At 38.4% G+C, this 19,819-nt stretch overlaps 1 protein-coding gene across 1 annotated transcript; it reads left to right on the top strand.

Annotated features, from left to right (window-relative positions):
* Positions 1–6,135: 6,135 nt before the first annotated feature.
* Positions 6,136–8,529, top strand: LOC110113322 (leucine-rich repeat extensin-like protein 3). The gene has a single exon (XM_020845859.2). It carries the CDS (start codon positions 6,136–6,138, stop codon positions 8,527–8,529), a length of 2,394 nt encoding a protein of 797 aa, XP_020701518.1.
* The last annotated feature ends 11,290 nt before the right edge of the window (positions 8,530–19,819 follow it).

The following is a 19,819-nucleotide window of genomic DNA, read 5'->3' as shown; positions in this document are numbered from 1 at the left end:
TTTAACTAAAAAATTTATTTAAGAAGCAATAAAAAAGTCGTCCCAGATGAACCTTAATCTCTAGATCAAAATATTCAAATTTTGATGGCATTTGGATATTAGGTTGTGAATCATATGTAAGAAAAAAATTAAATTTTAAAATAAAGTATATGTTTTATGTGAAACTTTTGTGGGAATATTTTTTTTGAAGTTACTGTGGATATTATAATATGTTATTTATTTTTTTATTTGAGCAGTTGCTTTCTTAATATCCACACATTACCAAATATATGTATTGCACTCAACAATTATTTCTTACTTCTATTAATAAAATAATGTCACATAATCTAATAAGCTGAAATTTCTGAACTTACCAAAAATTTATTTAAATCAATTTGCATCATTTCTCTGATATTTTTGCAAATCAAATTTAATATAAGAAAATATAATGAAAAAAAAAATTGTTTAATGATCACCTTAGAAAGTTTAATATTTCTCTGCACGTAATAGCTTAGAGGGCAATATTCTTATTCACCGAGTGGAGAACACGACAAGTTTGGACTGAGCTAAAGCTGGAAGTAAAAAAAAAAAGGAACGAATAAAAATAAATAATAAATTTATATTATTAGAACCACCGAACACCACGTGAAGAAACATATATTTATTAATTTATTTCTTCATATTTTACAAAATAATTTTATGCAGTTGTTGCTGCACGTTCAGCTGGATAAAAACAAAATCTGTGCTAGGAAAAATTATTATCTGGGGCGTTCAGATTCGTCCGGATGCGAATCCGAACACGTCATGTCACTTAGAGCCCGGTGCATCCGAGTGATGTGGCGCATCCGGATTTGCCTCCAGACAGTTCAGACGCCGCACGTAATAATCTCTTTTGTGGCAGTTATCATAACAATTCAATTTGAATATTCAGTTTATTCGTTTTACCATAATTTAGGAAAAATTAAAATAATATTATTTTTTTACTTTTCAAACCGCAATCAAATTTTATTTGATTATTAATTTTTCATTGCTTAAACAAAAATATGATAAAATTTTGTTTTTTGTGATTGTTTCATAATAATAATAATAAGGCCAATTTATTATCCCACTACGTGAGATTGGTAATCTGGATCTTATTTTTCGATTATATTTGATTAAGAGTCAAATTTTTATTTAAATCTAATAAAAAATATCATTTTAAAAACTTTTTAATCAAATCTTTTTAAGATCTAGCTATATCTTTCTTATTATATGCCAAATCTAATACATCTAGCCTCGCAGTTTTTTTATTTTTATTTTTTTGTTTCATTTAAAATAGCTCCCTGTAATCTTATTTTCAACATGAGCTAATCCAATATTTTCTTATATATTTGTTTCGAATTTTGCCTCTGAGAGTAAAACCACTCATTCCTGTGAGCATCATCATTTCTACAATACTTAATTTTATGATTCTCCTTTAATGATCAGCTTTTATAATTATTCGATAAATTTTATGATGATTAAATATCTAACATAATTATATATATTTCATATAGGGCTTGGAATTTCCTAATAACAAGTCATTTTTTATGACAGCTGTAAAAAATATAGATATTTTCCCCCAAAAATTTTATAAAAAATTCAGCAATCCCAAATAAACTCTCATTTAAAAAAACATTAAAAAAAATTAAAGTGGTTAGAAAAAAAAAAAATTCAAACGCAGTTCAAATGTTAGCTTTCCAATGCCGCGGCGCTTAACTTTTTTTCCAGATCAGAAAAAAAATATTTTTTATAAAAAACTTTGATAATAAATTTAGTGTTAATACACAACTTATCTTGATCTGTTGGTTGAGAGCTTAAGCTTCCAACTAAGAGGTCTAGGGTTCGAGTTTTTATGTATGCGTTGGATGTGTGAGTTTGTCTTAAATGATCTAAATGTCCCAAAAAAAATTTAGCGTTAATCTTTTCCAAACTTTATGATTAAAATTTTATTTGAGGTAATTTAAGTTTTTCTATTTTTACTTTTAAAATTTTTTTCTCCGCCATAATTAAAAAATATTTTTAATAATTGAAAATTAAAATAACATTAAAATTTTTATTTTTCAAATTTATATTATTTTTATTATCATAAAAAGGTCAAAAAAAATTCAAATAAAATCTAAGTAATTTTATTTAATAATTCATGATATAATTCATAATATAATCAAACCCAATTATAAGTTAAATAATTTAGAAATGTTGTGTGCCGAGATATTTGCGACAGTAGAGATGTAAAATTTAGCTTCATGGCTCGTACAAAGATCTAGTACATACAAAAATAAAAAAAGAGATGTGCAAGAGTCATAAGAGACATCATAATTTTAGCATGAAATTTTCAAAAAGGGGAAAAACAACTGGGTCTTGCCCAATTAAAATGATTTCATTAGTGTTTGTCTTTGATTATAAAGGATGTACATCTTAAACTCTGCTTGGTTACTCCTATACACCCATGAATGCCAATCTATGGAGGTACTCATTCGCATGTGTCATGTCAAGCATAAGGACACTCTCTCTGTAACACCCAAAGTCTAGCTTGAAAAAAAATTCTTTCTTTTATCTTTTATTATATAATAATCAGAGCCATTTAATTTCATTTATAAGTAATAAGCAATTAAAACAAATTTTATAATTCAGAACATCAATACACATATATATTCATTGACCCAAAAATAAATCATATCCAATACTCATAAATCATATAATCACAACATATTCTTCCATTCCTAAGTAAAAAGAGAATAGCTAAAACAAATAGAAATAAAACATGAGGAATCTTGATTAGTCTCACACTTTTGAATCTCTTCTATAACCTGAAATTATTTAAATCACATATAATGAGCTAAAAGACCCAACAAGCTACTAAAATCCCAAAATTGAATTTAAAATATGGTAAAGAAGAAATATATATAGCAAAACTCACATGTCGAATAATCAAGAATTAGTGTAGAAATAGCAAAACTCATATATTGTAGCAGTATAATATGCAAACAATAAAATAGTTAGGTATGAAAGCCAATAAAATACTATAATGGGAAAACTAGTAAACTAATATGAGTGATGAATCAATAAAGCAGTCGTCGTATCAATAATATTAATTTTTAAAGAAATCCTATAAAGCAATAAAATCAACGCATCAATAAATACTTTCAGAATCATATCAATATAATATGACCCTATAATAATGTAGATATGTTATTTAGTTATTATATATCAAAATTAAATTAGTATCTTAATCGTATAATGCTCAATATATCACGTACTTAATATATCGCATGCTTAGTATTAATACAGTGAATCAATAACAATAACAATGAATCAGTACTAGTATCAAACAATATCGATGTCTATATCGATAACAATATCAGTACAACGTTGTTAGTAAAATTGGTGGCAGTAACAGTGAATCAATAGTAGTATCAAACAGTATCGATGTTTATGTTGATAACAATATTAGTACAGTGTCGTTAGTAAAATTGGTGGTAGTATCATTAAAGTAATACATTAATAGTAAATATGGACAATGATAGTAAATTAGTACAGTATCAGTAAAGCCGTTTAGTAATAATGAATCTATAACATACATTTCGGTGGTCACACTTAAACAAGAAGTTTTGGCTATTATGTTATTTTTTAGTAGTCAGTAATTAATATTCAATAATCGTTGGCTCAGAAATAGAGTCGTCGCTCTTTGTTCGTCGGTATATTAATAACTCCTTATAACTCTCAATTGTTGTATCGTTATATCGTGTGAATCAGTAAAGAATAACACTCAATCATAGTATTTAAAAGAAAGCAGGTTGATCCACCATCATGTAGAAGACAATCAATCTTCAACCAAAAGATCAACTACTCATTACTTATTCTTTACACACATTATAATAAAAGTAATAGTGACCAATTAAAAAATTCTAAATTTGAATTGCTACACCTTCCTCTTTTGGAGCTATTCATTTGAGGGTCTTGCTCAGGGAGCAATTGTTACGTCTGGTCATCGAATGTGTTCATAGACCAATAATCACATGCCACGTCACCTAAAATTCGGTATTGAGCACTCGATATTGCTCGGTATATATTCAGATACGTTCGGATTTGACAGGACTTAATAATTGATCCTTGCTCAAGTGCTATAAAGGAGATTAACACTGGAGCACATCATATCAACATTATAAAACTCCTTAAGTGAAGAAGCTACTCTTAAACACTGAGTCTTTTAGTGTAATAATTCAAATTTCATGAAAAAACTTCACAGTTAAGCGTGCTCATCCTAAAGAAATATTGGGATGGGTGATCTCCTATGAAGTTACACCAGCATGATAATATTGTAAGGTCCTTAGGCAAAAATGTAGAATATATTGATAGATAAGAGTTTGGATTATTACAAATGGTATCAGAGTGATACACCAAATAGAAGGTGGTAAGTAAGTGTCATACAAGACAAATTATTATGCCATAGGAGCAACCTCTTAAATATTGTATGGGATAAAGTGCTAGGACATAGGAACCACCTCTTGAACCTTGTATGAGATAAAGTGCTACGTGGTGGGAGTCACCACTTGAATTTGTAGAGTCCATCTCTAGAATCTTAATACCAGATGGATGTTTTTAGGATAAAATTTCTAACAAGAACGTCAACTACTTAAGTGGTAAAGATTGTGAAACCCCTTAAGTAAAAAAGGTTAAACTCTTAAACATTGAGTCATCTTTTAGTGTAATTATTATAATTTCATTAAAAAAAATCACAATTCAGTATGCTCATCTTGGAGAAATTTTTAGGATAGGTGATCTCCTGAGAAGTTACACCAACAAGATAAAATCGTGAGCCCTTAGGACAAAGTGAATAATATCTAGATAGATAAGAATTTGAGCTATTACAAGCACTGGCCACCTCTTCCAGATAGTTTCCCTTATGTGAGGGAGATCTCTCAAACAAACCAATCTCGTTCTTCTCAAACAAACCAAGCTTCCTATGCAATGTTACATCAAATAGATGTTTATACACACCACTCTAACAAGATTTCTCTCGCGACCAGATCAATCTAAAGGTGTTGTTAGAACATCACTCCCCCTTCTCACCTAAAACTGAGCGACCTAGCTCATTCTCAACTAAAATAAGGCAACCACATAACGATCTTACACATCACAATAGTCCATCCCTCTGACTACACTCTGAAGATATTCAACAATGTTGCATCTCAATAAGGAGTCCAGGACTGAGTCACAACCAACAACGACAAGCTTCCAGGGGCCCATCCGATTCATTTCTCTCAGTCGCTAATGCTATTCCACTTGATAGTGACGACAATAGATATTGACAAGCCCGTCATCATATCAAAGACATATCTTACTCAAATTTTTTAGACTTTATAAAAATAGAAGGATGAACAACAAAAAGAAGAAGAAGCATAATCATCATTAATATTGGAGAAGGAAGAAAAAGAAGAAGAAGAAGAGGGGAGTTATTTTATTCTACTCCATTTAAGAGAAGCTTCAGAAGAGGTGTTTCTTTTTTCTTTGTGATAAAAATTTCTAAGCTTTCTATCAATTTGTACCTCTAGTTTAGGATTAATTATTCTGTGCGGGCATCGAAAGCCATCTGGAGATCAGTCAGAATGTGTCACGTCACTCTTCACTCGGTACTGTTTGGTATCACGGCTCGGTACAACTAACGTGACGCATTCTAATTAGTCTCCGAATAACATTCTGCATCCGATCATAATTTCTCCTAATTTAGATAATAAAAAATTCATCTATATTCACGCAAGTACGCAACCTATATCTCTCTCTTTGGTTGCATTCATTATTTCACCGTATTCTCTTTCATAATTCTAGATATCATCTCACGGCCACAACTCCATTATTTCACCAAGTTTCTTCCCATTTAAAAAAAAAAAATCCAAAAATAAATCATATGTAACATTTAAAATAAATATAAAATAAAAATAAATCAAATCATGTTAAGCCAAATCCAAATATTTAAATAAACAAATAATTCCAAAATTGCCCTCTTCATTTTAAATACAATGTATAAATCCAAGCCATGCCTCCCCGAAGCACCACTTCCCCAAACACCTCTTTCCCCTCCGTCACCTTCCATGTGACCGAAACCTCGCCGTCGCAGCCTGTTTCTCTCTCGCCGGAATGTCTCTTCCCTTCTTCCTTTTCCTCCTCGTATTATCTCCGGCGATATCCATTGCCGCACTTAGCCAAAGCGACGCCGCCAATCCCGACCAATTCCGATTCCCTAACCCTCGCCTCCGAGCGGCGTATATCGCCCTCCAAACTTGGAAAACCACAGCCATCTTCTCCGACCCCCAAAACTTTACCGCCTCATGGGTGGGCCCCAACGTCTGCTCCTACTCCGGCGTCTTCTGCGCCCCTCTCCCCTTTCAACCCTCCCTTACCGTCGTCGCAGCCATCGACCTCAATGGTGCCGACATCGCTGGATTCCTGCCCCCTGAACTCGGGCTCCTGTCTGACCTCGCCGTCTTCCACCTCAACTCCAACCGCTTCTGCGGCGTCGTCCCTTCCACATTTAGCAACCTCAGTCTCCTCTACGAGCTCGACCTCAGCAACAACCGATTCGTCGGCAAGTTCCCTGCCGTTGTCCTCAAGCTACCGTCGCTTCGATTCCTCGACCTCCGGTTCAATGAGTTTGAAGGGAATATACCGCCGGCGCTCTTCGACCGCCCGCTTGATGCCATTTTCCTTAACTCTAACCGCCTCCGTGGTGGAATTCCGGGGAATTTGGGGAATTCCCCTGTTTCTGTTGTTGTGCTTGCAAACAATGATCTTGGCGGGTGCATTCCGTCAAGTATTGGAAGGATGGAGAGAAGCCTTAATGAGATTATTCTTCTTAATGATAATTTATCTGGGTGTATTCCGCCGGAGGTTGGGAGGTTGAAGAAACTTACTGTCTTTGATGTGAGCTTTAATAGGCTGCAGGGGCCGATTCCACTGACTTTTGCGGGGTTGACAAGTGTAGAGCAGCTTGATGTGGGGAGAAATCAGCTTACGGGATTTGTTCCCGGTGCCGTTTGTACGCTGCCGAAGCTGCAAAATTTCACCTTTTCTTATAATTTCTTCTCCGGCGAGGCCCCGGAATGTGTTGGGAGGAGAGGGGTGGTTGTGGATGGGAGTGAAAACTGCATTGTTGGAATTCCGAGCCAACGGCCACCGAGTCAGTGCACGGCGGCTACTACGCTGCCGTTTGATTGTTCGAAGGCAAAGTGTGGCGCAAGAGAGTTCCCGCTCCCAGCGCCGGCTCACCCGGGTGGGAGGCCGAGTTTGAACACGCCGCCACCACCGAAGCAGGGTGTTAAGGGTAGCGGAAGAAGATCGCCACCGCCACCGGCGCCTGTTACTGGGGGACACATAGGGCAGTTCTCTTCCCCTCCGCCGCCATCGTCGGAGTCATCTCCGTCGACTAAATCTCATCCGCCTCCTGCTACCGGACACGGCTCTCAGCACTCTCCGGTTCCACCGCCACCGCCGCCAGCATCGTCTGCTGGCAATGAACCTGCGGAACCGCCACATTCCTCTGCACCGCCACCTAAAACTTCGTCTCCGCCTGTCTACCATTTGCCTCCAGCTAAGCAACCTGTTTCGCCACCGACGGCGGAGAATCCTGTCTACCCTTCCCCGCCTCATACTGTGAAACCGATTCACCATTCGCCTCCACCAGCAGAACCGATACATAACTCGCCACCTCCAGTCCACAACCCAGGGCTTTCTTCGCCGCCTCCAGTCTACAACTCGCCGCCCCCTTCGGGCCAACCGGGCTGCGAGTCGCCACCTCCAACGGAGCATCCTATCCACAATACGCCCCCTCCGGCGGGGCAACCAGTGCACAGCTCACCGCCTCCTGTGGAACATCCAGGTTATTACTCGCCGCCTCCATCGGAGACACCGGCCCACCACTCTCCACCCCCATTGGAGCATCCGGTTTATCCCTCGCCACCTCCGCCCGAGCAACCATTGTATCACTCACCACCTCCATTGGTGCAACCTGTGAATTCGCCCCCTCCGGTCGAGCAACCTGTCTACCACTCACCACCTCCGTTCTACAAGTCGCCATCTCCATCGCAACCCGTCCGCAACTCCCCACCTCGGGCAGTGTCACCTCCATCGGAACAACCGGTCCACAACTCGCCACCTCCGGCAGAGCAACCGGCCTACCATTCGCCACCTCCATCTGAACAATACCATTCGCCACCTCCATCTGAACAATACCATTCACCACCCCCAGTGGAGCACCCGGGCCATCACTCTCCGCCTCCATCAGAGCAACCGATCCACAACACACCACCTCCAACGGAACAACCCATATATCAGTCGCCGCCTCCGCCCAAAAAGCCAGTACTCCACTCTCCACCACCTCAGGAACACCACCAGCCGCCACCTCTACCGCCTCTAATTACATCTTCACCTCCGCCTCCGCCGGATAACTGCGAAGGCGGGGTGAATCCTCCTCTGCCGCCCGTCGTCGGAGTGTCCTATGCGTCGCCGCCGCCGCCCGTGATTCCTTACTACTGAACTGCATGTCTGCGTGATTAATTAACGTTTGGTTATTGTTGCTATTACGAAGAGTAAATATTCTTTTTTGCTTGTTTGATGTTATTGCAAGCACAAAATTCCAGCTTTTATTCGTGCATTTGTACCCACCAAGAACTCTCTCGTTTACTCATTTTATGATGCAAATTTTCCGAAGAAAGTAAATTTCTTAATGTTGCAATGCATTTAAATTTCATGGAAAAAATCCAAGAAAAGATACACAGTACGACCTAATCCTCGAGTGTGAACTTTTATTTGGTCCGGTCACAGGACGTGGCTCTACGTTCAGCCGCCAGTAGAATCGCACCACGCATTCTCAATATTTACCATGCGCCCCAACAACCCAACCCGGAATGGACCCAGGATGGCTCGGTATTTCTCGATTTTGCTAGGTATTGCTCGGTATTGCTATGTATTTATCGATTTTGCTCGGAAATAACCAATACCGAGCAAATGCCGAGTAATACCGAGTTGTACAGAGTTTTTCTAGAAAAACTCAGTACAAATACCGAGCAAATACCGAGTAATACCTAGCAATACGCGAACATAGCATTACCGGGTCCGGTCTGTGTCAAGTCGTCGGGCCGCGTGGTAAAGAGTAAGAGCATGTGGCGACATATTATTGGCGGCCGAACGTAACTCTACGTCCGGCCAGAGGACGTAATAATTGTTCGTATAGTGTATACCAACCTTCTCCGAATATTTAGATAAATAATTTTAAAATTTTTATAACAACATATATATATTATAAATTTCTTATAATATTTTAAAGAAAGTTCTGAAGAGCTTTCAATTAGTAGCTTGTTTTCTCAATGGCGCCAACCAACAAACAGGTGAACCGGCCAACGGAAGTGAACCGAATCCGCGCGAGCGGACGGTTTGGTTGGCCCCGCTGAAACCCGGGCCGAGTCTGTCGAATGAAATGGCGCCATCCCTGTTTCTATGAAAATTTATTATATTTTAATTTCAGAGTCCAAAGTTTTGTTAGCAAAGACAATTAAATATTTGAATATTAAATTTATATTAGTTATTTTATTTTCTTCTCGCTTTTGGCGCCAAGGTAAATTCAATTTACAGTTTTGCCCAAAATTATTTTTTTTTATTCAAGTAAGATAAGAACAATAGAAGGAGAATCTAAAAATGTTTTGCTAATATCCGTTATTCTAAGCACCAATCAAAATTTTATCGATAAAACTCTAATAATTTTCACCAAAATTTTAGGGGCTAAAAGTCTAAAAAATCACATTTTGTTAGGATAGCATCGTGCAATTGATTCTCAAATATTGATCTATCAGAGTTAAAAACAAACCACTAAAAAAAAAATGAACTCTTAAGAAATATGGATGTAATATATGAAGTTTGGGTGATCAATCAAAGTTAGAAAGCTGCTTTAAAAAATAATAAAAAAATTATCTACCTAAGTAGATATACATTTTAGACTTAAATAAAATCTAAAATCTTTAGTTTCTATGGTATTATAGTTTTATGTCATGTCAGATCATTTAATATGATCAAGGGTGTCAATATTTGACACAACTGGAAAATCTATTTCGAAATTTTCGGGTTAGAATCAACCCGTTTGTCAATCAGGTCTAGTGAGTTTAACAAACCGGCACTTTTAAAAATAGGGTCGAATTCGGGTAGACTCGGACACCCGAGAATGACCCGATCAGGCTCGAAAATTTTAGTTATACACAAAATCGGAAATCTTGATTCGAATCCCGCCCACACTCGTGGCTCTCAAGTCAACCCTGCTTGAAGGTCTCGCCATCCACTTCTCCCGACATCTCGTCGAGGGGTCGACAACATTCCTTCTTAGGCTAAACCTTAGGCTAGATGTTCGGCCGCTAGCTCTGCATTCTGTAGTCTGCACGTCGATGGCGTTCCTTCCTCTTCATCAGCTTTACAATAAGTTTTGCTTCTCTTCTCTGGCTTCAACGACGTTCCTTCATGTCCAATCCTATGGCTTCGACGAGAAGAGTTGCCTTCCTCCCATTCGTGCACTTCCTCGATCATAACCTGTTTCGTATTGGGTCGGGTATGTAGAAAGTTATGAACAGAGACAGTAAAACTAAAGAACAAAGTAATCTGAATATTATTGATTTTCTTAATACTTTACAATATGACAGTACATATATATAGAGCTGAGTATGAATACACGTACACGTGTAAGAATCTAATTGATCCTAATGGTTAATGGTAATTAATGTAGATATCTGCTCGTAACATCCCCCCTCAAACTGGGTGTAGGATGAGATAGTCAGTTTGCTGCGAAGAATCTTGAACCGAGGTGTAGAGAGTGGTTTGGTTAGGATGTCGGCAATTTGATCAACTGTACTGATAGGAAGAAGACGGATGACTTTGTTTAAAATGTGATCGCGTATAAAGCGTTGATCAATCTCGATGTGCTTGGTGTGAGCGTGGAAAACAGGGTTGTTGGCAAGAGCAATTGTAGAAGTATTATCGCAAAAGATATCCACCGGTGCTGCTTGAGGGACTCGAAAATCAGTGAGGAGGCGTTTAATCCATATGGTGTCAGCTGTAGTGGAAGCTAATGCCCTGTATTCCGATTCGGTAGATGAACGCGATACCGTATTTTGTTTCTTGACAGACCACGAGATCAATGTGTCGCCAAGAAAGGTGCAAAACCCAGATGTGGATCGGCGGGTGGATGGATCGGAAGCCCAGTCCGCATCGGAGTAGGTACGAAGTAAGAGATTGGATTTTGTAATTGGTAATCCAAAATCCAGAGATCCCTGAATGTAGCGGAGGAGTTTCTTTAGCATGACCGTGTGAATGGGCTCAGGACTGTGCATATGCTGGGAGAGCACATTGACAGCATAGGCAATATCCGGTCTCGTCAATGTGAGATACTGGAGACTTCCGATGATACGTCTGTAGGTGAGAGCATCGAAGAGTGGGGGATCCTCTGGTTTTAAAGCTGTAATTTTGGTGATAGACGGGTTAGCGACCGGATTACATTTTGGTAATCCGGCCATTTGTATTATAGATTGGGCATATGAACTTTGAGATAGAAAATACTTATCAGGCGTGTGATCAATTTTGATGCCGAGAAAGTGGTTTGCCGCTCCGAGTTGCTTCATGGTGAATTTTTCCGTAAGCTTGGCAACGAGGGCTGTCATGGCTTGGACGTTGTTCCCCGTAAGAAGGATGTCATCTACATATACTAGTAGATAGATATGTGTGATGCCGTCATGAAATGTGAGGAGAGAAGGATCGGATTGACTATGCGAAAACCTGATTTGACGAAGATAGTTGGTAAAGGTAGTGAACCATTGTCGCGGAACTTGACGCAACCCATAGATTGCTTTTTGTAGGCGGCATACATGGGACGGATTTGTGGCATCTTCAAAGCCCTTCGGCTGCTGCATGAAGATGGTTTCTGTGATGTCTCCATGCAAGAAAGCATTGGCGACATCAAGTTGTTGAACTTGCCAGTTGTGAAAGAGAGCGACGGTAAAGAGAATTCGTATAGTGGGAAGTTTTGCCACAGGACTAAAAGTGTCATGATAGTTAATGTCGAGCTCCTGCTAATTCCCTTGCGCGACCAATCGTGCTTTGAATCTGGCCACTGAGCCATCCGAGTTATATTTAGTGCGGTACGTCCATTTGGAGCCAAGAATAGGAGCATTAGGCGGAGGTGAAACCAAGGTCCAAGTGCCCTGTTGTTGGAGAGCAAAGAACTCTTGAGCCATTGCTTGACGCCAGTGAAAGTGTTTGGAGGCCTCATTGTACGTGGTCGGATCACTTGTAGCTTGATCTTGATGAAGAAGGTTGAGATGCTGAACCGGTTTGAGAGAACCAGTCATAGATCTGGTAGTCATTTGGTGGTATGTGATAGGGATATCAGGTGGTATGGTCATAGCTTGAGATATAGGAGATGGAGGTATAATTGCTGGATGATGAGGAGAGTGACTGGAATCCGTCGAGGCAACATCAACAGTGGGGACCGTCTGGCACGTTCTAGGCAACACCGAGGGTGGTATAAGCAGAGAGGCAGGAGGTGGAGATTCGGCTGAAGTAGATGTAGAGCTGCGGTCATGAAAAGGAAAAGAGAATTCATTAAATTTAACATTTCTAGAGACTAAAATTTTATTATTTTTCAGGTTAAGGCATCTATAGCCCTTTGAAACTTCTAAGTAACCCAGGAATACGCAGGGTTGGGAGGTTGGCATAAGCTTGTTGCGATGTACTGTCGGTATAAGAGGATAGCACTGACAACCAAACACGCGAAGATGCTCGTATGATGGTTGAATGTTGAACATTCGTGTGAGCGGAGTCAGATTCTTTGTGGTCAGGGACAGCATGCGATTGATTAAGTAGACAGCCGTTTGAGCGGCTTCAAGCCAAAACGTCATGGGAAGAGCAGCCGTGTGAAGAAGTGTGCGGGTGGTAGAAATAATGTGGCGGTGCTTTCTTTCCGCCACGCCGTTTTGTTGTGGGGTATAGGCACAAGAGTATTGATGTCTAATCCCTGCAATTTTAGTGAAACTTTGAAAAGCGTTATTGACGAATTCACCACCGCCATCGGTTCTAATCGTTTTGAGTTTAAGCGAGGTTTGACGTTCAATAAACTTAGTAAAAGAGATAAACGTGTTAGTGACATCAGATTTATGCAGGATAGGAAATAACCAAGTAAAGCGAGAAAAGTCATCAACGAATATAACGTAGTAGCTAAAGCCTTGATGAGACTGAATCGGAGAGGGGCCCCAGACATCGGAGTGAACGAGTTCTAGAGGTGAACTCGTTCGGCTTACCGAGCTATCAAATACAAGTTTTTGACCTTTACAAGACATACAGGAATTACAAACAGATTTAAGCGGTAAAATGCGTAAAGAGGGATTGTAATTGGAAATGTGCTGCAGGACTTGGTGATGAGGACGTCCGAGCCTAAGATGCCAATTCGCCGTAGATGCATTGGATGCACTCAAAGCAGTGGACGAAGAGCTTGACCCATCTGAGGAGATCTTGTAGATTCCTTTGCTGCACGGTCCTTCAAGTATAACTTGGTTTGTCGTGCGGTCCTTAAATACAAAGCCATTTTCATCAAACGTAATTGAAATATGGTTATCCCGTACTAAATTCGAAATAGAAAGAAGATTGAATGTGATAGAAGGGATATGTAAAAGTTTGGAGAGAAAAATCTTACGATCCGAGGTAGGAAGAATGCCCGAGCTTGAATGGGCAATTGGGACGGATCTTCCATCCCCAAGCGTTACCGTGTCGTGGCCGGTGTAGGGATGGTAAACTTCAAGATTGCCGGTTGTATTCGTCATGTGAGAGGAAGCTCCGGAATCAAGATACCAGTCTGTGGTGGACACGCCGTCAGTCTGGGCTGCGAGCGCATTGTTGGTCTTTACCGAAGGAATTGTCGGAGTGTAATTGGGATTGAGACGATGCCAGCATGCCTCGGCACTGTGACCTTTCTTCTTGCATATTTGACAGGTAACAGCCGTGGTAGAGGAATTGCCTTGCGTGGATGCATTGGTATTCGACTGTCTGCCGCGGGCGCGTCTACCACGTCCGCGAATAGAGTATAAGGCGGACTGAGTATCCGGTATCTTTGAAAATTTTTGAGCCGCTGTCTTGAGATGGATCTCCTCACTGATGAGGAGGGCGTAGAGAGTATCAAGAGACAGCGAGCCTTGCATAGTGCGAATGGTGGTTGTGAAGGACTGGTATGCCGGAGGAAGTCCATTCATGATGTATATTATGACATCTTCGGGATCGACCGACGAGCCGGCGGAGGCAATTTGATCCACAATTTTCTTGATCTCGGTGAGATACTGAGTCATGGACATCGTTTGCATTGAGATATTGTGAAGCTCGTGTTTCAATTGAATCACCTTGGAGCGATTAGAAGCTTGAAACCGAGTGTGAAGAGTTGTCCAAATTTCATGGGTTGATTCGAGATTAATCACATATGGAAGAACCGCCGGAGATATTGTGGAGCACATCGCCATTGCCAAATTTTGATCGGTGACCAGCCAAGATTGGGGATCATGGTTCGGATCAAGATTTTCAGACAGGGTTTTGGAATCAAGAAACCCCGCGAATCCATTTGCCCGAAAAAGCTTGGCGATTTGAGTGCTCCAGATCGGAAAGTTGTCCGGAGTGAGTGCGTGTGGCACCAAGAACTTGAGATTGGAGATAACAAACTTTAACGAGGAGGAGATGGCCGGAGAGTGAGCGGCGGCAACGGTTGTTGTACCGATAGACGAGGAAGCCAGGGCTTGATCTGCCATGGCGGAGGAGCTCAAGAACGCCCAGCTCGTGATACCATGTAGAAAGTTATGAACAGAGACAGTAAAACTAAAGAACAAAGTAATCTGAATATTATTGATTTTCTTAATGCTTTACAATATGGCAGTACATATATATAGAGCTGAGTATGAATACACGTACACGTGTAAGAATCTAATTGATCCTAATGGTTAACGGTAATTAATGTAGATATCTGCTCTTAACAGGGTAAACCCGAAAACCCGACAGGTTGGGCCCGATTTGAATTTCATGACCCGTTTGTAAAAACGTGTCATGTCAAAATAGCGTTAGTCTGTTCCAGATTCGATCCAAACCAAACTAGCAATCCGATTTTGACACCTCTAAATATGACCACTCAAGAAGGCTAATAAGCCTAATAATACAAATATATATTTGATTTCTAAAAACTCAAAGTACCCATTAATTACTGTAATTATTTTCTAACAATAAGGCGAATATTCTACTGCACGTTTTTAATAACATTGTCGCCAAATCTCCAACCTAACCAAATTATTTTATTATAGAAAGCTTAATGGAACCCTTATAAATCTAGTCGTGGAGAGAAGTACTAAGTACAACAGGGCTATAAATCTCACCTACTCACATTTATAAGTGGCATCATTGTCACACAGCTCGCTTTATATCATTTTAGATAATATTAATTATGTAATCTAAAGTAGCTAAAAATAAAACTGAATAAAAGAAAATTAATATATTTCCCATAGATCGCTTTATATCATTAGATAATTATTTTCATAAATATTTAAATTAATAAATCAGTATATTTTTATATACATTATTTAATTATAAAATTTAAATAACGAATTTAATAAATCCAAGAGTTGAGTGGACGGACGAAGTTGGTGTCAAAGTTGCTAACATAGATGCTATCCAGTAGTGGTTCATTAATGAAAGATATTAGCTAAAAATATGATAAATATGATCATAGAAAATAATCATATTATTTTAGTTTTGTTTTTAATAATAATTATTAAAATTTTATTTTAATTAATAGACTTAAATTATGAAATGAGTTGCCAAACTATTCATATGGATTTAACTAGATTTAACATGTGTAATTCAAACAATGTTTAAGATTTAATTGCCTTAAGTTTTCTAAATCTAAATTTATAGTTTTTACTAAATCGCATATCCAACCTGTGTTTCCTACCGACTACAATCTTTTTGACTTTTGTTGTCCACCGACTACGATCCCTCCAACCAGAGACTCACAGTCGCTTGCCCACTAAGGTCCCTTTGACCATCATTGCCCACCAATAACGTTCACTCAAACATTTGTCATCCGCCAACTATGATATCTTCGTCTTCTATTGCCCGACTACAGTCCTTCCAACATCCATATCCCGACTATGGTCCCTCCGACCATATTCGTCCTCCAACCATAGTCACCTATCAACTACGGTTCATCTGTCCACTATCACATATCGAAAATGATACATGCTAACCATTTTTTGTATTTTCGGGTTATTACACCATCGATCTTTATCGTCCGTCGACAACAATCCCTTCGATCTTAGTCGTCCGTCTATGAGCCCTCTGTCCTCCATCGCCCACTGACTATAGTCCCTCCGACCTCTGACACACGACGAAGGTCCATTCAACCTCAATCACTCAACTATGGTCCCTTGGACCTTCGTCGCTCGACTATAGTCCATTTAACATCTGTTGCCGACTACAATCCCTTCGACCATAGTTTCCCATTGACTACGGTCCCTCTAACCATTGTCGCATGATAATGGTCCTTCCAATCTCCGTTGTCGCTGACTACGATCCTTCCAACCTCTATCACCCAAAAACGGTCCCTTCAAACTCAATCACCTAACTACGGTCCCTCATAACTGCTAAGCCCAACTATGATCCTTTCAATCTCTGTTGCTCGCCCACTATGATCCCCCTAACCTCTGTCGATCACAAAATTGCCCCCAACTATAGTTACATTGACCAAAACGAACAAGCCAACATTCTTTTCAAAACAACTCTCACATCATTTGATTCATCCAACTTCATGTATATTTACTACATTAAGCCAGTGTCTTCCCCTGTGGAAGAGCATCCGTTGTAACCATCAACAAACACTAATGGATTCATTTCAACTGTGTTAGACCCCATGATTTTTTACATTTCAGGGTTTTCGACATAAAATTTCTTATATCTCGTATGACTCTTGCACATCTCTCTTTTATATGTATATGTGTCGGATATTCGTTCAAAGCTAAAACGATGAGCTCATTATCTCTCTATCGCCGCAAATGTTCTGAGATGCAACACAATTTATTTGAGAAAAGTACAACTCATCGCCAAAATATTCACAATCAAAAAGTTATTTAACTTAATTAGTATCATATTAATATTCAATACATATAAATAAAAAATGATTTGTATGAGACATTAAAGTTGTACGTGCAAAACTCACAAAAAAGATAAACCAAGGGGCTTAGTCCAAAGTTTTAAGAGCTCTCTTGAATCTTAAGTCAAAATTGTCCCCCCTTTTATAGGAAAAAACTATTATGTACATACACTGAATACGTCCGGAGGTCAATTCGGACACGCCACATCACCCAATACACATGCATTGGGTGACATGACGCATCCGGATAAGCGTTCACATGATAATCCATCCCTCCGTTTGTATGTGGGGGTCTATTTATAATTTTTAAAAGTCGCCAAAATCAAGATTTTTTTATCAAGTAATAATTCTCTTAATTTATAATTGTGATATAAAATTGATCTTATTTAGACTTAATTGGAGTCAATTTTTTACTGTTTTCTAAAATAATTTTTTAAAAAAATATCTTAAAGCAACGTTAAGGTAGTGGTCGAAGCTATCCCAAACCAATCTTTAGACTTCGTTTGGTACAACTATTTTACTGCTTTCTAAAGTAATTCCCTAGTATAAACTTTTTTAGCTCAAAAACTTTTATTTTATAAAGCAATACAAAAACATCATTCTAATAAAAAAAATTTAGTTCAAAATTTTTTTTATTAAGAATCAATAAAAAAATTCATTCCAAACAAAACTTCTAGTCTCTCAACTTTACCAAATAAATTATCTTAGATAAATTTATTTAACCAAGGGATTAAATAAGAGCATTGTTATATTCTGATGCTGAAGTGATTATATGCGAATAATTGAAGCATTATTTGAAATTTAATCCTATTTTTATTTAAATTTTTTTCATGGAGTATAAGCCTTAATTAGCAAAAATACAATGGAGACTGACAAGGACTGGAGCAGATGCATTTACTGGTCTTAATTTCAGTCAGAAATGATAAAAGATGAAGAGGGAAGGAACCTCAGTTCCGTAATAGTCACGCTTCCTCATTTCATTCATGTCAGCTTTTATTTTTTCCTTAACGCATCTGTGACGTTAGATTTCTCGCTGGCCACAGCTGTAAATAGAACTGTTCTACTCTAAGCTCTATTTTTGCCTTGTTTCTTAGAAAATATAGCCGTTAACCAATTTCATTAATACAGAGAATAACAAAAAAAAAAGGGTTAAGTATCTATGATTATTGATTACAGAGCATGAAAATCAGAAGAAGACATAATAAGAGCTGCAGCAAATCTCTTACAATGCTCAGCTTATATATCCGTTAAAACAGGCCAAAGAAACAAATACTCATGATCATAAGAACATCCCTCATATTTTGTGTGGATATCGGACGAGAAGAACTGTCTGGTGTTCTCTTTTAACTGTGCTTTTACTGTAACAACTGCGTTTTTATTATTGTAGACAGAGAGAAAATCATACGGTTCTCTTCATCCGATATCTGCACGGAATAATTTCTCCATCCAAGAGGAGGGGACGCAGCGACATATATTCATCACTGGAAAGAAAGAAATCCCAAAAAAAGACAGTTTGTCGATGAATACTGGCCAGAATTTTTGGATATTTGCTTCATTTCTGAATTCTGAGACTGATCGCCAGTTTAATTTTATAGGAGATGATCGATTGGCTGTTACTGTAATGCCGAAATCTTCTACTATTCCTTTCACGACAAATGATAACATAATAGAGGTTTTTTAGTAAAAGGAGCAGTATTCAAATCTGTATATGAATATATGTAATGAAAGCATCTCCATAACTTTATTGTAAGTTTAATATTTGTATTAGTACTATATTTTTCATCATCCAAACGAAAACATTGCGTTATCACTTAAACTTAATTTATTGTAACATCTAAGGATCAAATTCTGTGAAATATTCATTGCAGATAATTATATTATTCATTAGATTCAGAAAAGTAATCACTTCATATTAGAAAAGTCATTTTTTTAATGTAGGATTAGCTAATATTTCATCTTGTTTAGATCTTCAGAAAATTAAGAATCTCAAGCTCTGAATCTTATTACAAACATAATTCAGGAAAAAATGATATAAATATGCATTAATGAGGTTTTTCTCTTCACAAAAAAAAAAACAAGCGGATGAAAATTAATCAAAATCTCAGGAGGTTGAAAAACTTGCTTCAGTCATTGGAGGATTATAAGGGGTTGTTTAGTTTGATGCATTTACGGTGTATAGTAATTCAAATGCAGAGATTTTGAATTTTTGAGAATTTGGGTGTTTGGTTGGATGAAAAATAAATTTAAGATAAAGTAAAGTAAATACAATGTATTCCATTCTAGTTTATTTTTGGTATATTTGGTAGTCCTTCAATTTAGGTGATTTTCAAATACACCGCAAACTCAAGAGCATTGCCACCCTCTTGCCAACCACCTGTGTCCACCAACAACCACCTCCTGTCGGCCATCTCCTCCGGCTACCACCGGCCCCACCGCCTTCGACGCCTACTCTGACATTGCCACCGTCCGCCGACCGTCTCCAACCATCCCCACGGCCGCCGCCTCAAGCCACCACTATTCACTTTATATTGTAATCACTTTACTTCAAACCAGTCAAAATAATAATAATAATATCACCATTCAAAAAAACTCTAAAATTCTTTTTACACAGCATTCCAT

Source organism: Dendrobium catenatum, unplaced genomic scaffold, assembly GCF_001605985.2.
Source record: "Dendrobium catenatum unplaced genomic scaffold, ASM160598v2 fragScaff_scaffold_156, whole genome shotgun sequence".
Taxonomy (NCBI): Eukaryota; Viridiplantae; Streptophyta; class Magnoliopsida; order Asparagales; family Orchidaceae; genus Dendrobium; species Dendrobium catenatum.
This window is presented reverse-complemented; position numbering and strand designations above follow the sequence as displayed.

Coding starts and splice junctions, on each gene's coding strand:
- LOC110113322 (XM_020845859.2), top strand. CDS start 6,136: ATGTCTCTTCCCTTCTTCCTTTTCCTCCTCGTATTATCTCCGGCGATA.